The sequence below is a fragment of the Macaca thibetana genome, chromosome 15, assembly GCF_024542745.1.
Source record: "Macaca thibetana thibetana isolate TM-01 chromosome 15, ASM2454274v1, whole genome shotgun sequence".
In the NCBI taxonomy this organism is placed as follows: domain Eukaryota; kingdom Metazoa; phylum Chordata; class Mammalia; order Primates; family Cercopithecidae; genus Macaca; species Macaca thibetana.
In genome coordinates, this window is record NC_065592.1 from 73,892,429 (window position 1) to 73,917,030 (window position 24,602).

The 24,602-nt window shown below is 40.3% G+C and overlaps 1 protein-coding gene across 4 annotated transcripts in view; it reads right to left on the reverse strand.

The window, feature by feature from the left end:
- The window catches only part of KDM4C (lysine demethylase 4C), a 416,349-nt gene that overhangs the window by 341,708 nt on the left and 50,039 nt on the right, over positions 1-24,602 (reverse strand). For all 4 annotated transcript variants that reach the window (XR_007719783.1, XM_050761129.1, XM_050761128.1 and 1 more), the window contains exons 3-4: positions 23,493-23,668; positions 15,360-15,474 (exon numbers count right to left, since the gene is read on the reverse strand). Coding sequence is in view for 3 of the 4 variants with exons in the window: in XM_050761129.1 (XP_050617086.1) it covers positions 15,360-15,474; positions 23,493-23,668 (291 nt within the window). In the remaining variant the exon portion in view is untranslated. The remainder of the gene's footprint in view (positions 1-15,359; positions 15,475-23,492; positions 23,669-24,602) is intronic.

Here is a 24,602-nt window from a genome sequence, read left to right on the forward strand (position 1 = left end):
TTTACACTCCTACTGTGCATAGTAATCGTGCCATCCACCAGGCTTCCGCCCATATAGTGTGTGTTGTTTATCCCTCAGGGAAACCATTTATGACTCTCGAGCTAACCAGTGAGCTCCTTGCACTGGCCAATACCTACCATTGCTGACACGTCTCACAACCCCATTGATCACTCAGAGTGGTCCTCCACATATATTCGTTGATTTATCAATTTACTAGTTTATTAAACATTTACGTATATTTCAACTGCGAAGTTTAACAGTCAAGAGGTAGAGAAGAGTGAAAAGAGAAATGACCAGTTCTACTCACATCCTATCCAACTCGATTTTTCTTTTTTTTTAGACCGAGTTTCAATCTTGTTGCCCAGGCTGGAGTGCAATGGCGCGATCTCGGCTCACCACAACCTCCGCCTCCCAGGTTCAAACAATTCTCCTGCCTCAGCCTCCTGAGTAGCTGGGATTACAGGCACGTGCCACCACGCCCAGCTAATTTTATATTTTTAGTAGAGACGAGGTTTCTCCACATTGGCCAGGCTGGTCTCGCACTTCTGACCTCAGGTGATCCACCCACCTCAGCCTCCCAAAGTACTAGGATTACAGGCACGAGCCACCATACCTGGCCCCAACCCAACCCAAATTTTTAAACTATGTCTGACAGAAGATCAGACAGTCTCTATGTGAACATTCCAAGGTCAGTATTTCCTTACCTCAAGTGGCAGCCCAATCTGCTCTGGGGCAGATGTATTCCTTAGCAACTTATTCCAGAGATGGCCGGGCGCAGTGGCTCACACCTGTAATCCCAGCACTTTGGGAGGCCGAGGCTGGTGGATCACAAGGTCAGGAGATCGAGCCCATCCTGGCTAACACAGTGAAACCCCGTCTCTACTAAAAATACAAAAAATTAGCCAGATGTGGTGGCGGGCGCCTGCAGTCCCAGCTACTCGGGAGGCTGAGGCAAGGGAATGGCGTGAACCTGGGAGGCGGAGCTTGCAGTGAGCCGAGGTCGTGCCACTGCACTCCAGCCTGGGGGACAGAGCGAGACTCCATCTCAAAAAAAACAACAACAAAAAAGAAACTTATTCCAGAGACAGACTGAATTTTCCCACAGCGATCCCACCTAACCTTCTTACTTGCACCATTCTCAGGGGCAACAACCACATGGGCTTTAACTGCTCTTGCAACAACTCCTGCACCATCCCAGCTGTGCAGCTCTGGCAACGCTCCTCTGAAAACACAGTTTCCAGAACTAACAGAAACATTCTGGATGCAATGTGACCAGTAAAGCTGTCCTTCCATCATCTCCCGTCTGGATGACAACTTTTGGGGTCATGTGAGCTGACTTGCTTCACTGAAGAGCAGCCATAACATGCTAGCAGATAAATGAGTTGTGATTACCTAGAAGCCTTATTTCACAGAACTAAAACCTGAAAGTCACAATCCTACAAGCCAATAGCTCTCTCTCTGCATCAAAACCTGTCTAGGATGACATGTTTGCCTTGGATGTGAAATTTAGGCAGTTAGTGTTCTGGCTTTGAACGATTTGTTATTTCAAAGTAAATGATATCCTGACATGATAAAAATACAAAATGGAAAGGAATTCTCCTGGTGACTCAAACCGTTTAAACTGTTTTACCTCATTTGGAAACCCACAGCCTCAAATAAATTTGCTGTCCAAGAGCACCATCTGGTGGATAGAGGTATTTAAGCTACTCCATTGAGGGAAGAGGGAAAAAAGTCTATAGGTTAAATGCCACTATGCCTAACACCTTGGTGTGAAAAGATTCCCATGCCTCACCAACAGGTTTCTTATAAAGGAGCTCTTGATTTGACAACATTCTAATACAAAAGAAATCTGGAACTGACAAAAATTCACTGTTATTGAATTTAGTTCATCTTCTTAAAGAAATATTGCTTATCATAAAGTAAACATTTCTGAGCCGGAAGGAACAAGAGACAGCAGTTAATTCAATTTCTTCCCCTTGTAGATGAAGACTATGAGGAAAAGAGAGAGCTTTCCTGAAAGTCACAGCTAGGAATGGCAAACACTGATTATATACGAAAACAGGTCAAATATTCTGTGCTGTTTAATAACGCCTTCTATCTCAAGAAGCTGCAGAAGAAAGGCAGAAAATGGGGCAGTGGGCGTCTGTGCAAGGTGCCTCTCTCTCAGGTTAGCAGTGATCGGGCCACCCACTGTGGACTGTGCCCTGCCCCACACTGACCAACACAAGACCAGGAGCTGTCATACGCTCCCTCCTCCACCCACCCACACCCTTCATGTTAGATTTATCTGCTTTCCTCTACCTGTGAAAACCATCCTGCCAATAAAAACAATAAAAATAAGATAAATTTTCTTTTTTTTTTCTTTTGAGATGGAGTTTCACTCTGTCACCCAGGCTGGAGTGCAGTGGTGCAATCTCAGCTCATTGCAACCTCCGCCTCCCAGGTTCAAGCGATTCTCCTGCCTCAGCCTCCCCAGTAGCTGAAACTACAGGTCCCTGCCACCATGCCTGGCTAATTGTTTGTATTTTTAACAGAGACAGGGTTTCGCCATGTTGGCCAGGCTGCTCTCGAACTCCTGACCTCAGGTGATCCACCCACCTCAGCCTCCCAAAGAGCTGGGATCACAGGCATAAGCCACCGCGCCCAGCCAAGTAAGATAAATTTCCAATCATCTTGCTGAAGAACATCTATCATCGTGGGAAAGCATTCACAATGGGTCAAATGGAAGGGGGATAAAACTATGTTTACTGTACTATAAAAATTGTTTTTACATGCAATTATGCAGCATTTAACTGTTTTTTTCGTAGAAAAAAAACAGTGGAAGGAAATATACAAAACAGTTTTGATAGCTGCTTTCTCTGAATGCCAGGATTGAGTGATTTTCATTTTCTCTCCTATGTAATATCTTCCCATATTTTTCACATGTAATGTTTATATTAACAAAAAGGTAACTTTTACCTTAAAGGGGTGTAATTTATACTTATAGATTACAAAGAAAACTAAAAACAGAAAATGGAAAGAGGACACCAACCACCCATCCACCTAGTACAAGCACAGCCAAAAAAAAAAAAAAAATTTCCCCAGCTCAAGGAAAAATATACCATATAAGACATTTATTTTTATTTTAAGATTCTCCACAAAAAATCTTAAGATTACAGGCACAGTGGCTCATGCCTGTAATCCCATAACTTTGAGAGGTGGAGGGAGGAAGATCACTTGAAGCCAGGAGTTTGAGATTGGCCTGGGCAATATAGTGAAATCCCATCTCTACAAAAAATACAAAAAACTAGCTGGGCATGGAGGTGCACACGTATAGTCCCAGCTACTCAGTAGGCTGAGATGGAAGGATCACCTGAGCCCGGGAGGTGGAGGTTGCAGTGAGCTGTGATTGTGACATTGCACTGCAGCCTGTGCAATGGAGAGAGACCTTGTCTTAAAAGAGAGAGAGAAAGAAAAAAAAAGATTTGCCACAATATTTTTCAAACTTTTAAATTTTACATCATTTTTCCATTAATAAGTACCTGAAGATAACAAAAGTAATAGGCTAGCAAATTAATATTAAAGAAAAATCTTGGCGGTACAATTTCTTGAAAATATGTTCTATATTTTGAGATGCAGAGACATGAGTTCATATGTTGTCCACTTGTAAAATTTTGCCTGGTTTATAAGACAAAACACAGGACATGATGTGCCCCAGAGAACTCCATGGCTTCCAGTTTGAGAACCACTGTCTCTGAAGGTGATTCATTATTTGAGACACATACCAGGAATGCAGTTACCTGAAGGCCAATAAATAAAGATAGAACATAGTTACCTTGCCCTAAGATCTATGCATCATCTATGTGCAATAGATAACTCCAGAGAAGTCATCTTTTGCTAAGTATCTTACAGAAGCAGTTGTCAAGGTGTTTTCTGAGGACCACCAGGAGACACGCAGACCCTGTCAGAGGGTCTGTGACATCAAAACTATTTTCAAAATTATACCAGAACATTAGTACATTAGTATTTGCCTTTTTCACTCTCATGAGTATAGAGTTTTCCAGAAGCTATAGGACATATGACCTTATAACAGATTAAATGTAAAAGCTGATATAAAAATCCAGCAATCTTTTTTTTTTTTTTTTTTTTTTTTTGAGACGGAGTCTCACTCTGGTTGCCCAGGCTGGAGTGCAATGGCATGATCTCAGCTCACTGCAACCTCCGCCTCTCAGGTTTGAGCAATTATCCTGCCTCAGCCTTTCGAGCAGCTGGAACTACAGGTGCACACTATCATGCCTGGCTAATTTTTGTGTACTTTTAGTAGAGACAGGGTTTCACTATGTTGGCCAGGCTGGTCTCGAACCCTTGCCTTAGCCTCCCCAAAGTGCTGGGATTATGGGCGTGAGCCACTGTACTCGGCCACAATCTTCTATTAAGCTAGACATAAGAGATTTGAAAAATGTAAACTAATGTGACTCTTCTTACTAATTTTTTAATTGGGAAGATAGTCACCTTTTCTTTTTCTGTCTGCTCCCCTCCATCCTATAGTCACCTTGTATAAAATAATATATGTTGATATGTAATGGATTGTTTTAAAGAATTAACTATTTTTTTAAATATTCTCTTAATTTCCTTTTTTTTTTTTTTTTTTTTTTTTTTTTTTTGCATGAGCCACCGTGCCTGGCCTGAATTTCTAATACAATAAAAAAGAATAGATATAACCTCCTTAAATGAAAGTTATTTGAGGTTCACAATAATTATTATGATTGTAACAGGGCCTTAAGACTGAAAAGTTTGAGAACTACTGTCTTGGAGTAATAGAGTTCAGAAAAATGCCCACTGGGGAAGGTCACCTCAACCCTCCTCATCCTTCTCATCCAAAGCCCTCCCCAAGTCTCTTGCTGTAACCAGACCATCTTGTTGTAGTCTGTTGTTAGATCACACTATTTTTCAAAGCTATTTTTTCTATGCCATGCACTCATCAGACACTATGCCAGAGACTGGAGCTAGAGAGTACATGAGAAATAACACCTGTCACCAATGAACTCAGAGTCTACTGCAGAAGAAATAGCCATGAAAAGAAATGCCACAAAAATAAATACAAGTAACCTTCATCTTCTGTTACCATTTTCCAAATACATGCTATAATAATTTTTTTACCCAATATTCACTGTCCAAAGTAAAGACTCTCTATGATGGTGTCCACCAACACAACTGTTTCAGTTGTATACAAATCTAGGTCAGAGAATATAGTCTGCAGCTAAGTTGTATCTCAGATGTTTTCCCAAAAGGAATATGCCTAGCACCCATATTAAATAAATTGGCATCACTGCTGTCATCTTCCCATCAGTGAGTGAAAATGTCTCCTGAAAAAGTAGAAAACCCCGAGGAGAAAGTAAGTGAGCATATGAGACCTACAGAAGACTATGAAGAGTTGGAAATGATGGCACGTACTGAAGGAAGGAGGCCCATCAGATATTAACTTGACATGTCCCAATCTCTTCAACATAGCAGAGTTGCTCCTGAAGAGCTTCACCATGTGACTCAAAATTTTGAAAAACCAGAGAAATTCCTTTTGCAGTGGACTCACAGCCATTCTCAGGGTAGGAGACCAATGATTATCAGGCTGGTACAGGAAAGGTTGGGGGACACCATTGGAGATCTGGAGGCAGCAGCAATGAAGGAGCAACATGATTCAGTGAAGGAGCTGAGTTTCAAAGCAAGTGCAAAATGGTCTGAAAGATCCAACAACAGTGTAAGATAGCAGAAATTGAAGGTAACAGGTAGGGCAGCATCCCCTCACAGTGAAGTGTGGCTGTCTTCCTCCAGTGACCTGCAGAAAACTATCGCCAAAGATGGTTACACACACAGGAAATTCTCAGTCTTTATGAAATGCTATCCCATAGGTTTATTACAGAATCCAAAGGCTAAATTGCTCCATGGGTACTCTGACAATGAGGATAAGCTACCCCCTTTTGGTGCAAAACATTGGTTCAAAGGGGCCACTGAAGACTGCCCTGTATGTTATGCTATGAGGCATTCAAACTAGAGAGCCAGCACGATGGAGGATAGAGATGAGGATTAGGGGAGGAGCTATGTGTCACCACTCAGCAAACGGAAACTCTTACAAAGATGACTTGAATACACACAGGAGGTTCATCTAGGGTTATAGATTATGAAGATAATAGCATGAGCAAAACATGTGGAACTTCATTTTATACCTCTTTTTAATGAAGCATTATCATTAGAAGAATCATCATTATGCTATATAATAGGTATTGCTAGAAATGCAGCCCAAAATAGCATAGAATACAAGCCTGATGATCTTTTGTCACTGCACTAACGTAGGTAATGTTGATGTCTATTCTTAGCTCTCACACACAGAAAAAAAGAGATGCAGCTCTGCCTTCAAAGGTCAGTGCAGGTGTACATGGCTACTGGCCATCTCAGCAATGTTATACCTTCTGTCTTTTCTACAGACATCTGCTGACTTGCAGGTCCTTTAGCCAAATCTTATCACCCCACCAAGTTACAGGACTTTTTTTTCTCTCTGTCCCTCTTTTATCTTTATCTTTGTGTTTTGTTTCCCAAAGAAACTCTCATACTGCTTCTAACAGAGGGCTAAGTATTCTAATGTAAAGGAAGTTAACAAAGGCTAATTAAAACTCCATTGGCAGAACAGCCCTTAGTGAAACATAACAAAAAAAAAATTCAGATCTTAAGTTCCTTATGTGTATGTACTGTTTCCAAAGAATCATCTAAGACTTAACCCAGGACCAAAGATGGCTCTATTTCTAAGATCTTTTTCTAACTACAGAAGGTTCCTGAAATCACTAAACACTCCAATTTATTTCTTGCAAGGAATCAATGCAGTCAATTATATTAATCTCATCCTCCTGAGAATATTCAAATTTTTTTATATCCCATCTATCTCAAAAAGGATTTGTACACCCTTCCCCAAGAACAAATAATTGTCCTCTATGTAAGGGGCTGACAAACATTTTCTGCAAAGAAACAGTAAATATATTAGGCATTGAAGGCCATATAATCTCTGTCACAACTAACTCACCTCTGCCACTGTAGTGCAAAAATACATAATATGCAAATGAAAAAGTAAGACTGGGCTCCAAGAAAGTTTTATTACAAAAACCAGCGAAAGGCAGAACTTGACAGCCAAACCCTACTCTTCATATATACCCAAAGGCTGGATTCACCCCATGCCTTTGAGAGTCTTCGTGTTTTGGTTTTAAAAATAATAACTTGCTTAAGTTGTGTTACTGTTGCCATAGGTTACCACCCATGGTGTTCAGATTTTTTAGTATAACCTAAGGAAATCAAGCTCTAAAAGCAGCAGCAGAATAAAAGAGGGGCCAGCCAGGCACAGTGGCTCATGCCTGTAATCCCAGCACTTTGGGAGCCCAAGGCAGGCAGATCATTTGAGGCCAGGAGTTCAAGACCAGCCTGGCCAACATGGCGAATCACTGTCTCTGCTAAAAATACAAAAATTAGCCAGGTGTGGTGGCAAGCACCTGTAATCCCAGCTACTCGGGAGGCTAAGGCAAGAGAACTGCTTGAACCCGGGGGGCGGAGGTTGAGATCGGGCCACTGCACTCTACCCTAGACGACAGAGCACACTCCATCTCAAAAAAAAAAAAAAAGAATGAGAGGCCAAGACCTGATAAAAGGTTAATATCCAGAATCTACAAAGAACTCAAACAAATTTACAATAAAAAAACAACCCCATCAAAAAGTTGGCAAAGGATATGAACAGACACTTCTCAAAAGAAGACATCTATGCAGCCAACAGACACATGAAAAAAATGCTCATCATCACTGGTCATCAGAGAAATGCAAATCAAAACCACAATGAGATACCATCTCACACCAGTTAGAATGGCGATCATTAAAAAGTCAGGAAACAACAGATGCTGGAGAGGATGTGGAGAAATAGGAATGCTTTTACACTGTTGGTGGGAGTGTAAATTAGTTCAACCATTGTGGAAGACAATGTGGCGATTCCTCAAGGATCTAGAACTAGAATTACCATTTGACTCAGCCATCCTGTAGCAGGACAAGCGGCAGACAAAACCCCTCAGACACCGAGTTGTAGAAGGAAGGGCTTTATTCAGCTGGGAGCATCGGCAAGCTACCGTCTTAAAATCCAAGCTCCTCGAGTGCACAATTTCTGTCCCTTTTAAGGGCTCACAACACTAAAGATTTCACATGAAAGGGTCGCGATTGATTGAGCATTCTAGGGGGTACGTGACAGGGGTTTCATGCACTGGTAGTCAGCGTGAAACAGAACAGAGCAGGGAGTTTCATGGTGTTCTTCCATACAATGTCTGGAATCTATGGATAACATCAGTTGCTAAGTCATAAGTTGATTTTTAACTACCAGGTTTAGGCCAGGCAGGCCCAGGCCTGGTTTCAGGTCTGGTTTTGGATCTGGTGCCTGGTGCCGGGCTGCCTGCCTTTGGTTTCACTTCCTTTTTTATTCTTAAAACAGGTACTGAGTATAAAACTATATAAAATAATGTGAGAGAGTCTCTCTCTTCCCTCAATCCCATTACTGGGTATATACCCAAAGGATTATAAATCATGCTACTATAAAGACATGTGCACACGTATGTTTACTGTGGCACTATTCACGACAGCAAAGACTTGGAACCAACCCAAATGTCCATCAATGATAGACTAGATTAAGAAAATGTGGCACATATACACCATGGAATACTATGCAGCCATAAAAACGGATGAGTTCATGTCCTTTGCAGGGACGTGGATGAAACTGGAAACCATCATTCTCAGCAAACTATCACAAGGACAGAAAACCAAACACCACATGTTCTCACTCATAGGTGGGAATTGAACAATGAAATCACCTGGACACAGGGCAGGGAACATCACACACCGGTGCCTGTGGGGGGGTGGGGGCTGGGGGAGGGATAGCATTAGGAGAAATATCTAATGTAAATGATGAGTTGATGGGTGCAGCAAACCCACATGGCACATGTATACCTATGCATCAAACCTCCATGTTGTGTACATGTATCCTAGAACTTAAAAGTATAATTTAAAAAAAAAAAAAAAAGAGGTCAAGACTCAAGCCAGGGGATTTCCAGACCCTTCTCCCTCTCCTGTCAAGGATGACTACTCTGATCTAGTCCTTCATGTACACCCTCACCCCTAATTCCTGTGCTATAGCCCAGCTTGGATCAAAACTACCATGGTAGCTTCTCTGCTCCTTAAAAGATTTGCCTGGGGCTAAGAGACAAAATTCAGAGTCTAGAACAAAGTAGGTGGGGCTGCTGTGGGGCCATGGGTCAGATCCATGACCCAGGCCCACAGCCCTGATTCAGGCCTCTCTCCCATATGCCACAGGGGCTATTCAAGTTTTGTCTCATCCTCCTATGCTCCTGCTCAGCAAACAACCTACAATTTCAGCAAAAATACTGAGACTATTAGCTATGGTTTCACCCTTCAATTTACCTAGCTCCAGTCCCACCTTTCACTCTCTCTCCTTTCACTGGAACTTACTCATCAAGGCCAAGTTCAGATGTCCTCCCCACTCCAGAAAGTCTTACTTGAATGCAGGCCTGCTCATACTATCTCTCCTGCAGGCTGCAAAGATTCAAGACCACTGCACCAACTGTCCCTCCACCCCACTAAGTCTATGAACTACTTGAGAAGCAGGATTCGTATCCATCTTTGCACCTTGCACAAATTACTTCTCTTATCTCTCCACACCCTCTCCAAGAACTCCCACCCCACCAAACAAAGGCTACGATTTTCTTACCACTCTTTTAAGATTAAGGGAAATAGCTACCATTAGAAATTCAAGGAAAAAGTACACTGCAATTTGATGACTCTCTAATTCCTTTCAAAATAATGCCATGAACCATAAGAAACCAGTTCAATTTAAATACTGAACTAAAGAATTAATGTAAAGACAAGACAGTCAACAGCAAAACAATGCATGGGCTTTTTAAATGCACATTCATTGCAATGAATTCAAACATTCCTGACAGTAAGCTATTATTACACTCACTCTTCATCACGCCCTTTAAAGCACTCTTTCTTTTGTTATTCTTCGTCTACCTCAAGGGGGGTAAATACAAGTTATTTTTCATTTGTTTGAATTTAAGTGTCTTGAGTGTGATTGGTTTTGTTTATCAGAAGCAGTTTGCAACACTCCTCTCATGTCTGTCTTTATGCTACAAAAGCACTGACAATGTCAGTCCAGCTCAGGAGCTGCTAAATGCTTCCACAGAGCCTGCAGAAATTCTACAAAATACTGCCTTGTAGGTCCTACCAAAATGATAGATTCCCAGCTCTAAAACCTGTAAATGATGAGGATGTTTTAAAACTGCGTGTTTACAAACCAGTAGATTCTGTTCATTGGATTTTAATAACAAAAGTTACTCAAATCTGAAGTCTAGAAGTCAATGTTCCCTTGAAGCAATGCCAATGAGTAAAGGGCTTTCAAACACAAGCAGTAAATTGATAAGCACTGCAAACCAAAGTCCATCAACCTCATCTTTACAGTCAATGCTTATGCTATTTCACTACCAAATACATAAAGCTAATTCAGGACCTTTTTATATCAATCTTTCTGAAAATGATCCCAAACTTGCTGCTTCTAACTCTTAATTATATACACAAAAATAAGGGAACAAAAAGGTTAAGTATCTTAAAAGGTGGTTTAAAAAAAAAAAAAAAAAACTTAGATTGAGTTTTATTTTATTTTCGAGCACTCAGATATGCAACTTTCAGTCCAGGATCTAGATGACCCATCAGCTCAACCTTCTTCTCAGAAGCCTGAACATTTGCCAGGATACAACACACAGGAAGAAGCTATGGAGAAGGTACAAAATACCCCTATTAGCTCAGGGGCAGTATGTAGTTGACAAAGACCTAGTTTTACATATTTCCACAACTATGAGATTGACTATGCATAATGACTTATCTAACACTGGTGTGGGGGATAAGAGCATGTCATGGCCCTTTTATTAGCCTCCCAACTTTGGAAAAGCACTTGACCCTCTCTGGGCCCCACGTTTTGTTAAGTGTAAAACGACAACAGTACTTAAGCTGCCTCACCCGTTCCGATGCAAATCGCACAGAAGCTGGTTTAACAAGGCAAGATGCCACATTCTTCCACATTCTTTAGGAAGCCTACTGGTAAGAGCATAAAGATACCAGACCCACACAAATGTTTCCAATATGCCCACTCCCATCTGCCCACATCCCTCACCATCCATTTCCTACATGTTCTACTTGCTGCCACACCCTTCCCAGACAATTGCTCTAAGCACTAGAAGCTGCTCTTAGCCTCTCTTTGAGCCCTCACCGTTATCACACATGTGCATAACTTGCCCCTACCTGTGGGCAACATCTAATGACCTGCCCACAACAGCTAAACTTACTTTTAGCTCATAAGAAATTTATTATCACTAAAGAATAAATCAGCCAAGAATACACTTGAAACTGAAACAAACAAAAATCTAGCAACCATTTAATACAAGGTACAATTTGAAATTGGTAGTCTAGATATGGCTTGTGCTAAAAGAAACAAATGATCCTTCTGGAGAGCAGTATTGGAAATGCTTCAAAAGCCAAAAAAACTGTAAAGACCTTCTCAACCCTTTGGTGGTAAACATGAACACACATGCAAACACAGGCAAGCATATACACACACACTCACATAAAACAGAAAGACCAAAAGGAAATCATAAAAAGGTTATTCCTGGGCAGGGTGCGGTGGCTCACGCCTGTAATGCCAGCACTTTGGAAGGCTAAGGTGGGCGGATCACGAGGTCAGGAGATCGAGACCGGCCTAGCCAACATGGTGAAACCATGTCTCTACCAAAACTACAAAAATTAGCTGGGCATCATGGCACGTGCCTGTAATCCCAGCTACTCGGGAGGCTGAGGCAGGAGAATAGCTTAAACCAGGGAGTTAGAGGTTGCAGTGAGCTAAGATCGCGCCATTGCACTCCAGCCTGGACTATAAAGTGAGACTCCGTCTTAAAAAAAAAAAAAAAAAGTTATTCCTGTTTGACAAACTTTTGAGCAATTTTTATTCTCTTCTTCATGCTTTTCTGTATTTTTCAATTTTCCTACATGTACTACTTTAATAAACAGTACATTCTCAACATAGAGATTACTTATACTAGTAAAAATTCAGATGCAGAATGAGGAAAGGCTATTTTTTTTAACTTTTACTTTTACTATTTCAAACATATACGTATTTAAAACACCAGTCTGTCATCTAGCTTCAATTATAAATATTTTGCTGGGCTGGGTGCAGTGGCTCACACCTGTAATCCCAATACTTTGGGAGGCTGAGGAGGGAGATCACTTGCTCTCCAGGGGTTTGAGACCAGCGTCGGCAACATAGGAAGACCCTGTCTTTACAAAAAGCATTTTAAAAATTAGCTAGGTGCCGGGCGCGGTGGCTCACGCCTGTAATCCCAGCACTTTGGGAGGCCGAGGCGGGCGGATCACAAGGTCAGGAGATCGAGACCACGGTGAAACCCCGTTTCTACTAAAAATACAAAAAATTAGCCGGGCGCGGTGGTGGGCGCCTATAGTCCCAGCTACTCAGGAGGCTGAGGCAGGAGAATGGCATGAACCCGGGAGGCGGAGCTTGCAGTGAGCCGAGATCGCGCCACTGCACTCCAGCCTGGGAGACAGAGCAGGACTCCGTCTCAAAAAAAAAAAAAAAAAAAAAAAAAATTAGCTAGGCATGGTGGCGCCTGCAGGTAGCCCCAGCTACATAGGAGGCGGAGGCAGGAAGACTGCTAGAGCCCAGGAGGTCAAGGCTGCAGTGAGCCATGATCATGCCATTGCATGCTAACCTGGGTGACAGAGCAAGACTGTCTCAAAAAAAAAAGTGTGTGTGTGTGTGTGTGTGTGTGTGTGTGTGTAGCCAATATTCTTTCATCTGTATCCATTCAGCTTTATTTTCTTAAGTAACTGAAAAACAAATCCCAGTCCTCATGTTATTTCAACCATATATCCTTCAATATGCATCTTTAATTGCTAAGTTAAGAAAATTACACAGCCATCATTCCACCCAATATGACAATTCTACAATATCATATAATACCTTCAAAAATAAGAATGGTCTTTGAAATAACTGTTCAGCAATTAAAAATTCATATATAAAATTTGAAATTGTGCTACTACCTCATACGCAGGATAGATAAAGAAGTATAAACCAATAAGAATCGCTAAAACCAAAGAAAAGGGAACTTAAGCCAAAAAAAAAAGAAAAGCATGACAAAAAAGAAAAGCGTATAAGAGACTTGAAAAGGCACTTCACTAAAGGGGAAATCCAAACAGTTAGTGAACGTAAGGGGAAAAAAATCATAATGCAACTTAAAAACCAAAAGATACGACTACACACACCAACAGAACGGCTAAAATTAAAGAAATGACAATATTGAGTGTTAGGGAGGATGTGGAGCAAAGGAAACTTGGAAACATTGTTATAGGAAGTGTAAGCTGGAAAAAACATTTTCTTCTAAAGCTAACATGTATATATAAGGTATACAAGAAAGTAGAAGGTATAAGGTATGAAGTATAAGAAGCCAGACATAAAAGAATGTACGCTGAATGATCCTAGTTATATAAAATTCAGAAACAGGCCACACTGAGCTGTACTGTTAAAGTCAGAATATCTAGTTACTGTTGAAGGAAAAGGGGAGCCTATACTAGGTAATAGGGCAGGTAACGGAATTCTACGGTGCTGGTAATGTTTTCCTCGGTGTCAGAAATGGTACACAGGTGTTCACTTTACAATAATTCATAAAGCTCTAGGTTTACGCTCTATGCACTTTCTAGCTTATTTTATATTACAAAATAAAAAAGGTTTCAAAATAATATAATAATGGAATTAAGGCAAGGATTATTAATGAATGCCATGGATGCTAAATCCACTGAATGAAAGGCTGTTGGGGACAGATAGACACCTAATATTTGAGTATCACCCCATAGATCACTTATTAGTGACAAAGGGGAATCCTTGACTAAATCATTACAGGATGGGGGCGGGAGGAGTTATAACATTACTGGGAAAATTTCAATATGGTCTATACACTAGATAATATTATATAAATGTTAAACTCCCTTGTAATTAAAAGATACATGCTTATATAATTCAGGGTAAACTATCGTGATGTCTGCATCATACATCAAATGTTACAGGAGAGAGAGAGAGAGACAGAAACAGAGACAAAGAGAGACAAAGAAACATTAAGCAAATGTGGCAAACTATTAGCTATAGATCAAGTATCCCTTATCCATAATGCTTGGGCCCGGAGGTATTTCAGATGACGGATTTTTTCCCATTTTGGAGTATTTGCATTATACAGGTTGCGCATCCCTAATCTGAAAAATCCAAAATGCTCCAAAATCCCAAACTTTCTGAGTTTCAATATGATGCTCAAAGGTCATGCTCAAAGGAAATGCTCACTGGAGCATTTTGGATTTTGGATTTCTGGATTAGGGATGCTTAACTTGTACTGGTGAACCTAAGTGAAGGGTATCCAGGTATGTATTGCACTAGTTCCACCTTTTGGTAGATAAGAAATTTTTCGAAAGAAAATAACATGCCAGGCCTGGTGGCTCACACCTCTAATCCCAGGACTTTAGGAGGCCGAGGCAGTTAGATCTCTTGAGCTCCGGAGTTCAAGACCAGCCTGGGCAACATACTGAGATCCTGTCTCAATAAAAATTTCAAAAAAATAATAAAATAATAAAAAAAGAAAATAGAGAGCGCATACAAGGTTTCAAAAGACAAAGAACTTTTAGAATTAGGGTTTTAAAATATCAGGAAAAGGCAAAAAGAATTAGAATATAACCAGTGAATTATGCCCCATTAAAATGGCTAAAAATACTGTAATAACATGTACTTTTTTAAAAAAAGAAAAAAATTATTACAATTTATCTGTGAAAAAAAAGGACAATATAAGCCTGTTCATATATAACTTTTTTTTAATGATTGAGGTAAAGTAATGGAAAAATATATCAAAAATACTGCTTCTGCTTTAAGGTGTCAGTATGATGGATCATATTTCCTGTTTTCCAAACATTTTTATAATGTATTTTTGCTTTAAAAAGTTTTAATGTAATGAAAAGATCAGCCAGATAATCACACACCATATTACTACTTAACAATTTCAGGTATTTGTACAATTACCTAGCTTCAGTTTGAAAAATACCAGCAGCAGAAATCCTACTGATGAATATTTCCTGTCATCCTTTGAGGAATCACCCAAAAGCACAACAAAAGAACACTTCTAAACTGCTTAAATGGTAACAAAACTGTCACATCCAATGATCCTTTACAAAACTCACTGTAAATATGAATGTACCTCATCATATATGCTTCCGTTAATATCTGCACCATAGATGGGTGCCACAAAAGTTAAGTTCTTCCAGTACTTGCGCTCCAAATCTTCGTAATCCAAGTATCTTGGAGTACAATATCTGTAAACGGTACATGACAAAAAAGTACAAACCAGTAAGTCAGTTTTAGGGGTTTTCCCACCAAAGTGATTTAAATCTCTTTCTAAAACAAAATCCTACCAAAATGAAAACACTGCATGTTGTCAAATCTAACAAGTAAACATACAAATTGATTTACAGGGCGGGCGCGGTGGCTCAAGCCTGTAATCCCAGCACTTTGGGAGGCCGAGACGGGCGGATCACGAGGTCAGGAGATCGAGACCATCCTGGCTAACACAGTGAAACCCCGTCTCTACTAAAATACAAAAAAAAAATTAGCCGGGCGAGGTGGCGGGCGCTTGTACTCCCAGCTACTTGGGAGGCTGAGGCAGGAGAATGGCGTGAACCCGGGAGGCGGGGCTTGCAGTGAGCTGAGATCCAGCCACTGCACTCCAGCCTGGGCGACAGAGCAAGACTCTGTCTCAAAAAAAAAAAAAAAAAAAAAAAAAAACAAATTGATTTACATAGCTATCTGAATATTCTTAAGGTTGCTAAATAACTCAATATCACTTTACATTGTATTAGAAAATTACTTTCATGAAAACATCAACAACAGAAGAAGAAAAGTCATTTAAAAGTCATTATTTTAGCTTTCAAAGTATTTTTAAAATCTTTAATCACTATACCATGCTAAGAAATTTTACATATTTATATGAAAATGACATAACACTTAAAGAAAAACTGACAAACAATAATCTTGCTAAAAATCCAAGAAAGTAAAGTTAAAACAAGATATTTGGCAGTTCAGCAAAATGGTTGGCAAATGCTGAATATATTAATGACAAGAAAATAACGACACCTCTTAGACAACTAGAGTAGGAATATAAGGTGGTAAAACCATTCCAGGATATAATTTTTCTACACATATAAAAAGCTTTCAAAAATTGATATATTTGACTCAAAATCTAAATGTAGAAATTAACCCTAACAACACAGAGATATGTACAATGATAGTCGACCCAGATGTTTGCTGCAGCATTAATTGAAAATACAAGTTTATATCCATCAACCAGTAATTAGCTTAAAAAATACAGAATATAAAACAAGATAGATCATTCAAGATGCTGACATCAAATCTACCTACAGAGAATAAATCAGGTTACATAAGTGTGTATACTATATCTAATTTACGTAAAAAAAGAAAAAAATCTGCAAATGTATATTAAGTCATCAGAAAGAAATATACACCAAATTAATAGTATTAATGGTTATCTCTCACATAGAAATTACAGAAAAGCACTTACTTCTCTGTATTATTAGGAATTTGAACAATAATCTTACCACAAAAAAGGAATATCAAATGTTTCTTCAGGAAGAAAATAAGCAAAGAAAGAAACAAATGAGAAAATAATGAAATGAAGTTGAGAAGGTATTTAACAGTAACAGAATCCCTATAAAGCATACTGGGGCCGGGCGCGGTGGCTCAAGCCTGTAATCCCAGCACTTTGGGAGGCCGAGACGGGCGGATCACGAGGTCAGGAGATCGAAACCATCCTGGCTAACACGGTGAAACCCCGTCTCTATTAAGAAATACAGACCGGGCGCGGTGGCTCAAGCCTGTAATCCCAGCACTTTGGGAGGCCGAGACGGGCGGATCACGAGGTCAGGAGATCGAGACCATCCTGGTTAACACGGCGAAACCCCGTCTCTACTAAAAAATACAAAAAACTAGCCGGGCGAGGTGGCGGGCGCCTGTAGTCCCAGCTACTCGGGAGGCGGAGGCAGGAGAATGGCGTGAACCCGGAAGGCGGAGCTTGCAGTGAGCTGAGATCCGGCCACTGCACTCCAGCCTGGGTGACAGCGCGAGACTCCGTCTCAAAAAAAAAAAAAAAAAAAAAAAAAAAAAAAGAAATACAAAAAACTAGCCGGGCGAGGTGGCAGGCGCCTGTAGTCCCAGCTACTTGGGAGGCTGAGGCCGGAGAATGGCGTGAACCCGGGAGGCGGAGCTTGCAGTGAGCTGAGATCCGGCCACTGCACTCCAGCCTGGGCGACAGAGCCAGACTCCGTCTCAAAAAAAAAAAAAAAAAGCATACTGGACATTTTAGATTGACTAATTATAGAATAACCGACATCTACACTCACTATACTGGGGACCCCAAACTAGTTATCTGTGTAACAAGAACATCAAATAATGTAACAACTATATTCAAAATACCAAACAACTTAATTTAACAACTGTATTCAAAATATAGAACAATTTGAATTTATCCAGAACACTAGAATCTCAAGCACAGCCAAAAATAAAAAGGATGGGCATGGGATGGGCATGGTGGCTCACACCTATAATCCCAGCACTTTGGGAGCCCAAGGCAGGAGGATCATTTGAGCTCAGGAGTTCAAGGTCAGCCTAGGTAGTAAGACCCTGTCTCTATTTTCTAAAGAATTAAAATTTATTTTTAATTTTGTTAGTGCTTTTGTTTTGTTTTGTTTTGAGATGGAGTCTCACTCTTGTTGCCTAATGCAATGGTATGATCTCGGCTCACCACAACCTCTGCCTACCAGGTTCAAGCGATTCTCCTGCCTCAGCCTCCCCAGTAGCTGGGATTATAGGCATGCACCACCGCACCCAGCTAATTTTGTATTTTTAGCAGGGACAGGGTTTCTCCATATTGGTCAGGCTGGTCTCAAACTCCCAACTTCAGGTGATCTGCCTGCCTCGGCCTCCCGAGTCCTGGGATTTACAGGCATGAGCCAGCACGCCCAGCCTTAAAAATGTTTTTAATAAAAAGAATTAGCATGAAAGCACCATTAACCTGTCATCATTCCACCACTTCTACTAGTAGGTTCCAGTAGTATCGGGAATTCTAGGCACAAGCTAAGCAAGCTAACTAAAGGTCAGAGTCAGGTGACAGAGACAGGTGTACACCCCTATTCCCCAGACAAGGGGTTCCCAATCCCCAGTACAGGTCTGTGGCCTGTTAGGAACCAGGATTCACAATAGGAGGTCAGTGGCAGGTGAGCATTACTGCTTGAGCTCCACCTCCTGTCAGATCAGTGGCAGCATTAGATTCTCATGGGAGTGTGAACCCTGTTGTGAACTGTGCATGTGAGGGATCGAGGTTGCGCGCTCCTTATGAGAACCTAATGCCTGATGATCTGAGGTAGGACAGTTTCATCCCAAAACCACACCGCCACCCCCATCCAGAGAAAAATTGTCTTCCACGAAACCAGTCCCTTCCCAAAAAGGTTGGGGACCGCTGCCCCAAAACACAGAATGATCAGAAAGGAGAAGATAACAGAGATGCTATGTATGAGGACTTCTACAGAAACTTCCAAGATTTTTGGAAATTGAAGCCCTAATCTGCTTTATACCATATACCAAGACCTATATATCACTATGTACTCAATCAGTAACAACTTTTTTTTTTTTTTTTTTTGAGACAGAGTCTTGCTCTGTCACCCAGGCTGGAGTGAAATGGCGTGATCTCAGTTCACTGCAACCTCCACCTCCTGGGTTCAAGCGATTCTCCTGCCTCAGCCTCCCAAGGAGCTGGGATTACAGGCACGTGCAGTATCAGTTTTTAAAAACTCATAACTCTAAGAGAGAAACTTAAAGTTTGGTATTGTCCATTGAAGTTAAATTCTAAAATCCTTAAATATATTAAACAAATATTAATTCTCAACTAGAAAAAAATGACCAGTTCACATGGCTAGTATCTGATCAGAGCCTTTCCCTTCCCTAATGGACTGTCCAACAATCACAGCTGTTCCACAAATCCAGTGTAAATTTGCCCGATACTGATTCAACCACATCTTCTTACCCAGAACCTCTCACTCACTGCGGCACAGTTCTGAAGAGGTGGGTTCCAGGGCCAGGCTACCCATGTTTAAATTCAGGCTTCCATTCATAAGCCACATAACCCTGGACAGGGGGCTGAATTTCTCTGGAACTCAGTTATTCCTCTGAAAAGTAGGATAAATATAGCTAAGCTTGTTGTGAGGGCTCCATGAGATAATTATGGAAAGCACTTGGCTCTGTGCCTAGAGGAAAGTACACATCAGTAATGTAAGTGACTCATATTACCTACCATTATAAATTTTTATATTAGAGTTATATCGGAAATCTCTAGGTTTACTTTGGACTACATTGCATTATCAACCAAACGAGCGTGTCATCTTCTCTACTGCTAAGACTGAGCACATGAGGGACTGTGTGCCAATGCCAGGGCATGTGCTGAAGAAAAACAGATGAATGGAAAGATCCCAGCACTTTGGGAGGCCGAGGTGGGCGGATCAGAGGTCACGAGTTAGAGATCAGCCTGGCCAACATGTTGAAACCTCATCTCCATTAAAATACAAAAAATTTAGCCTGGCATGGTGGCGCAAGCCTGTGGTCCCAGCTGCTCGGGAGGCTGAGGCAGAAGAATCACTTGAAACCAGCAGGCGGAGGTTGCAGTGAGCAGAGATTACGCCACTGCACTCCATCCTGGGCAACAGAGTGAGACTCCATCTCAAAAAAAAAAAAAGACCAGCAGAAAACCTCCTGCCTCCAGTAAAAATTAATCTCATAACATGACCATTCCACAACCAGGCGATCCTGGCACAGCTCTGTGTGGACAAGTAAAAGCCTTGGTTCATTTATTTCAAATGCTTAGAAATCCATTTCCTTGGCATTTGAAATAAATTTCTACATGAAACTGGCAGAAGAAATACAACAATATGAATTTCAAAAGTTGTTTAACATTACAATTGTAATGAAACTAATCTAAATCAAAAGACAAATTAACTTTTTTTTTTTTTTTTTGAGACATGGTCTTGCTCTGTCACCCAGGCTCGGGGGCAATGGTGCAATCACGACTCACTGAAGCCTCGGCCTCTCAGGCTCAAGTAATCCTTCTGCCTCAGCCTCCCGAGTAGCTGGGACTACAGACACATGCCACCATGCAAGGCTAATTTTTTATTTTTTGTAGAGACGGGATCTCACTTTGTTGACCAGGCTGGTCTTGAACTCCTGGCTCAAGGAATTCTCCCACCTCAGCCTCCCAAAGTGTTGGGATTACAGGCGTGAACCACTGTACCCAGCGTAAATTAACTTGCAAAGAAATAAAATTAAAGCTAGAAATAATTTTTCAAATAATTTCCCATAATGGTTACATTTTACAACTAAAAAAAGCCAATAATTGTTTAAAACATCTCTAAACTCCAGAATGTCAAGAAATGTATATTCTCTTAATAAGTAAATCTTTACAATTTGCCTAAAAATTTATACCATTTTAAATGTATTTTAGTTTTTATAACACTATTTATTCATTCCATCAATATATATTGAAAAAGCACCTACCATATCCCAGACACTATACCAAGCACTGTGCACACAGTGATACACAAAACAATGTCACCTGAATGGCTATCTTCAGAAAGAGTAAATCTACAACCAAGCCAGTAGAGTAATAATTTAACAGAGATATGTATAAAATTAGCACTCAGTAAAATTATCTTGAGGTAGAAAACCGATACCATGCTGCAATAATCAAATGGGCTAGAGAGGATGATCAAAGTTTCTTTATAACGAGAGAAGAACGAACTACAAGCCTCAAGTCTTAACAATATTTTGAATTGCCAAGTAATACAAACAATGATTGCCTCTCAAAGTTATATATTGTTATATTTGAAATTTTATTTGATTTTTTTCAAGATAGGGTCTTGCTCTGTCACCTAGGCTGGAGTACAGTGGTGCAATCATGACTCACTGTAGCATCGACCTCCCAGGCTCAAGCAATCCTCAGCCTCCTGAGTAGCTGGAACTACAGGCACATACCACCTGCCTGGCTAATTTTTTATTTGTTGTAGAGATGGGGTTTGCCATGTTACCCAGGCTGGTCTCCAACTCCTGGGTTCAAGCATTCCACCTACCTCAGCTTCCCAAAGTGCTGGGATTACAAGTGTGAGCCACCACATCCAGCCTATTTTTGAAATTTTAAATAAGCACATATTACTTTTGTAACTGGTAGAAATGTTTCTGACCATTCTTCAAAATCCATCTCAACAGTGCCTACAAAAGGAAATTACCCATTACTTATAAACAACCACAGAAGCCTTGTATTCCTTTGAAACCTCATAGCACTTTGTACCTTTCCTATGGCAGTTATGATAATTATCAAGAGTATTAACCATAGTTTTTAGTGAGTATAATCTGATTACTTTTAAGTACAAATTATCCCTTGAAATATCAAAGGAGCCAAGCAGAGTTATTACTCAATGACCTAACCTATTCGATTAACACTTTAAGAGGGACACTGGAAATGGGTACTAAAACATAGTAACAGAAAACAGTCAATAGTTTATACTCGTAAACAGGTTTAATTGCCTCTGCAATCTTGTTTCAACAGCATTGTACTTATAAAAGAATTCTGGAAGAGTTCGAAAGAAAATGCTTCCAATCTTCGCTGAAAGTTTCATGTTCTCGATTAATAAGATCTGAAAGAATAAAACTCTATTAATACCTACCCCAAAAATTCAAAAGAAATGATTCAAATTATATTAAATATAAAATTTTCAATTTCTCTGGAATAGCCAGAATGTTCCATAGTAGGAATTTAATATGCAGAAATAAGAGTCTTCATGTAGCATCATGTGCTTACAATGTCAAATATAATTTTTTTAAAGGAAGATACCTAAATTCATCCAAAGTTTTAATCTCATTCACACCCATCCAGGGAATTCGGAAACTATGATTTCTGGTTGGTCTTTCAGGTTTTGTTTAATTTTGTTTTTGTTAGATTTATGCTTTGTTCTGGGGCCTTAACTATCATATCAGAATTTTTTAAAAGAAGTTTAATAATAATTGTGACAATGTTTAAATATACCCACAAATTCATTGACACTCCTCCCTTCAAGAAGTAGAGCTTCATTCTCCTCCCCTTGAGTGGAGGCTACACTTACCAATTGGCTTGGAACAAAAAGAATATGCCAGATGTGACAGTGTGTCACTTCTGAAACAGGGAAAAGAAAAACATGTGGCTTCCTTCTTGCTCGCTCTCTCAGATAACTTGTTCTGGGAGAAGCCAGCTGCCACAACATGAGGAACAGTCCATATGACAAGGAACTGAGGACCCCATCAAAAGCCATGGAAGGGGAGCACTCTTGTAAGAGAATCTTCCAGCCACAATTAAATGCTCAGATGACTGCAGCCCAGGCAACATCCTAACTGCAACCTCATGAGACCCTGAGGCAGAACTACGTAGCTAAGCCACTCTCAGATTCCTGACCTTCAGAAATTATGGGTTGGTTTAAGTAGCTAAGATTTGGGATAATTATTTTTTTTTTTTTTTTGAGACAGAGTTTCGCTCTTGTTGCCCAGGCTGGAGTGCAATACCGCAATCTTGGCTCACCACAACCTCCGCCTCCCGGTTTCAAGCAATTCTGCTGCCTCAGCCTCCTGAGAAGCTGGGATTACAGGCATGCATCAGCCACCACGCACAGCTAATTTTGTATTTTTAGTGGAGACAAGGGTTCTCCATGTTGATCGGGCTGCTCTTGAACTCCCGACCTCAGGAGATCCGCCCGCCTCAGCCTCCCAAAGTGCTAGGATTACAGGCATGAGACACTGCGCCCAGCCAATTTGGGATAATTTGTTACACAACAATAAATAACTAATGCAATGGTGGCCTTTCAAGTCTTTCAAGGTTTGCTTTTAAAAGTACTAATTTTCTAATACATACAAATCATTTAAGGCTTAAACATTACCAAACATACACCAAAAAAATTGCCCAACAAACATGAATCATGTGTAGAATCAAAAACTCATGGCAACTACGGAATAAGAAGTTCCATTTATAGCTACTATGAATGAGATAATAAAAAGCAATTTCTTTAACACTAAGCCAAATGTTTAGGCAACCACCTAAAGAACAGAAAACAGAAACGGTTAAATGAAGGGTGAAAGACATTGCATGGAAGACTCCTGCTTTTCATTTATAAGCTCCTCTGTCTACTTTGTTTCTTAACATATTTACATAAATTTTTGAAGGAAACAGAAATAGCAAACTGATTCTACTCACTTGCCACTGTTGGCCAGCTGCCTGAACTCCTTCACAGTCATTGCTTTTTTCTGGATGTTGTATTGAGTGAACAGTCCTGACTGCCCTGTGACCATCTGCTGAATTGGTGCTGGAATGAGCAAATTATCAATGTCATCATAGCACTGTCTTGGCTTCCACTCCTTAGGAGGAATCACCTAAAAATAAAATAATGAAATAAAATATCATCTTGAAAATACTCCAAGTAATTTAGCTTTTAAGTATTCTGATAAAATACAACTGAAGAATTTCTCAGTCTTTCTATGACAAATGCATAAAAAAATGAATATTTGCAATAAAGCAATATGATTGTTATTCAACAGCAAAATTTATTGAGTACTCACTATCCTAAATACTGTACTTGTATTAAACTCATTTTGAGGAGGTACTATTAACATCTTGATTTTAAAGATATAATTGAAAGACACAAAGAAGTAAAATAATTTGAAGTTAAAATGGCTAAAGACTACTTGAGCTGAGATTCTAATTACTGAGCAGTTACGTTAACCTGCCTCTCAATAGACGAAATTGGCAGGGCACAGTGGCTCACATCTGTAATCCCAGCACTTTGGGAAGCCGAGGCTGGTGGATCACCAGGTCAGGAGTTCAAGACCATCCTGGCTAACATGGTGAAACCCCGTCTCTACTAAAAATACAAAACTTAGCTGGGTGTGGTGGCACGTGCCTGTAGTTCCAGCTACTTGGGAGGCTGAGGCAGAAGAATCGCTTGAACCCAGGAGACAGGGGTTGCAGTGAGCCGAGATCACGCCACTGCACTCTAGCCTGGGTGACAGATCGAGATTCTGTCTCAGGGAAAAAAAAAAGATGAAATTATATTTACATAAATAATTTCTTCCCCAAAGAAGTTCATCTTTATTGAATATGATCTAAGTAAGTAGCTATGTGCTGTTTATATTATTATGAGAAAAATAAGTAAAAATATAGTCAACATTATATTCTTTTTTTTTGAGACAGAGTCTCACTCTGTCACTCAGGCTAGAGTGCAGTGGCACAATCTCGGCTCACTGCAACCTCACCTCCCTGGGTTCAAGCAATTCTTCTGCCTCAGCCTCCCGAGTAGCCAGGATTACA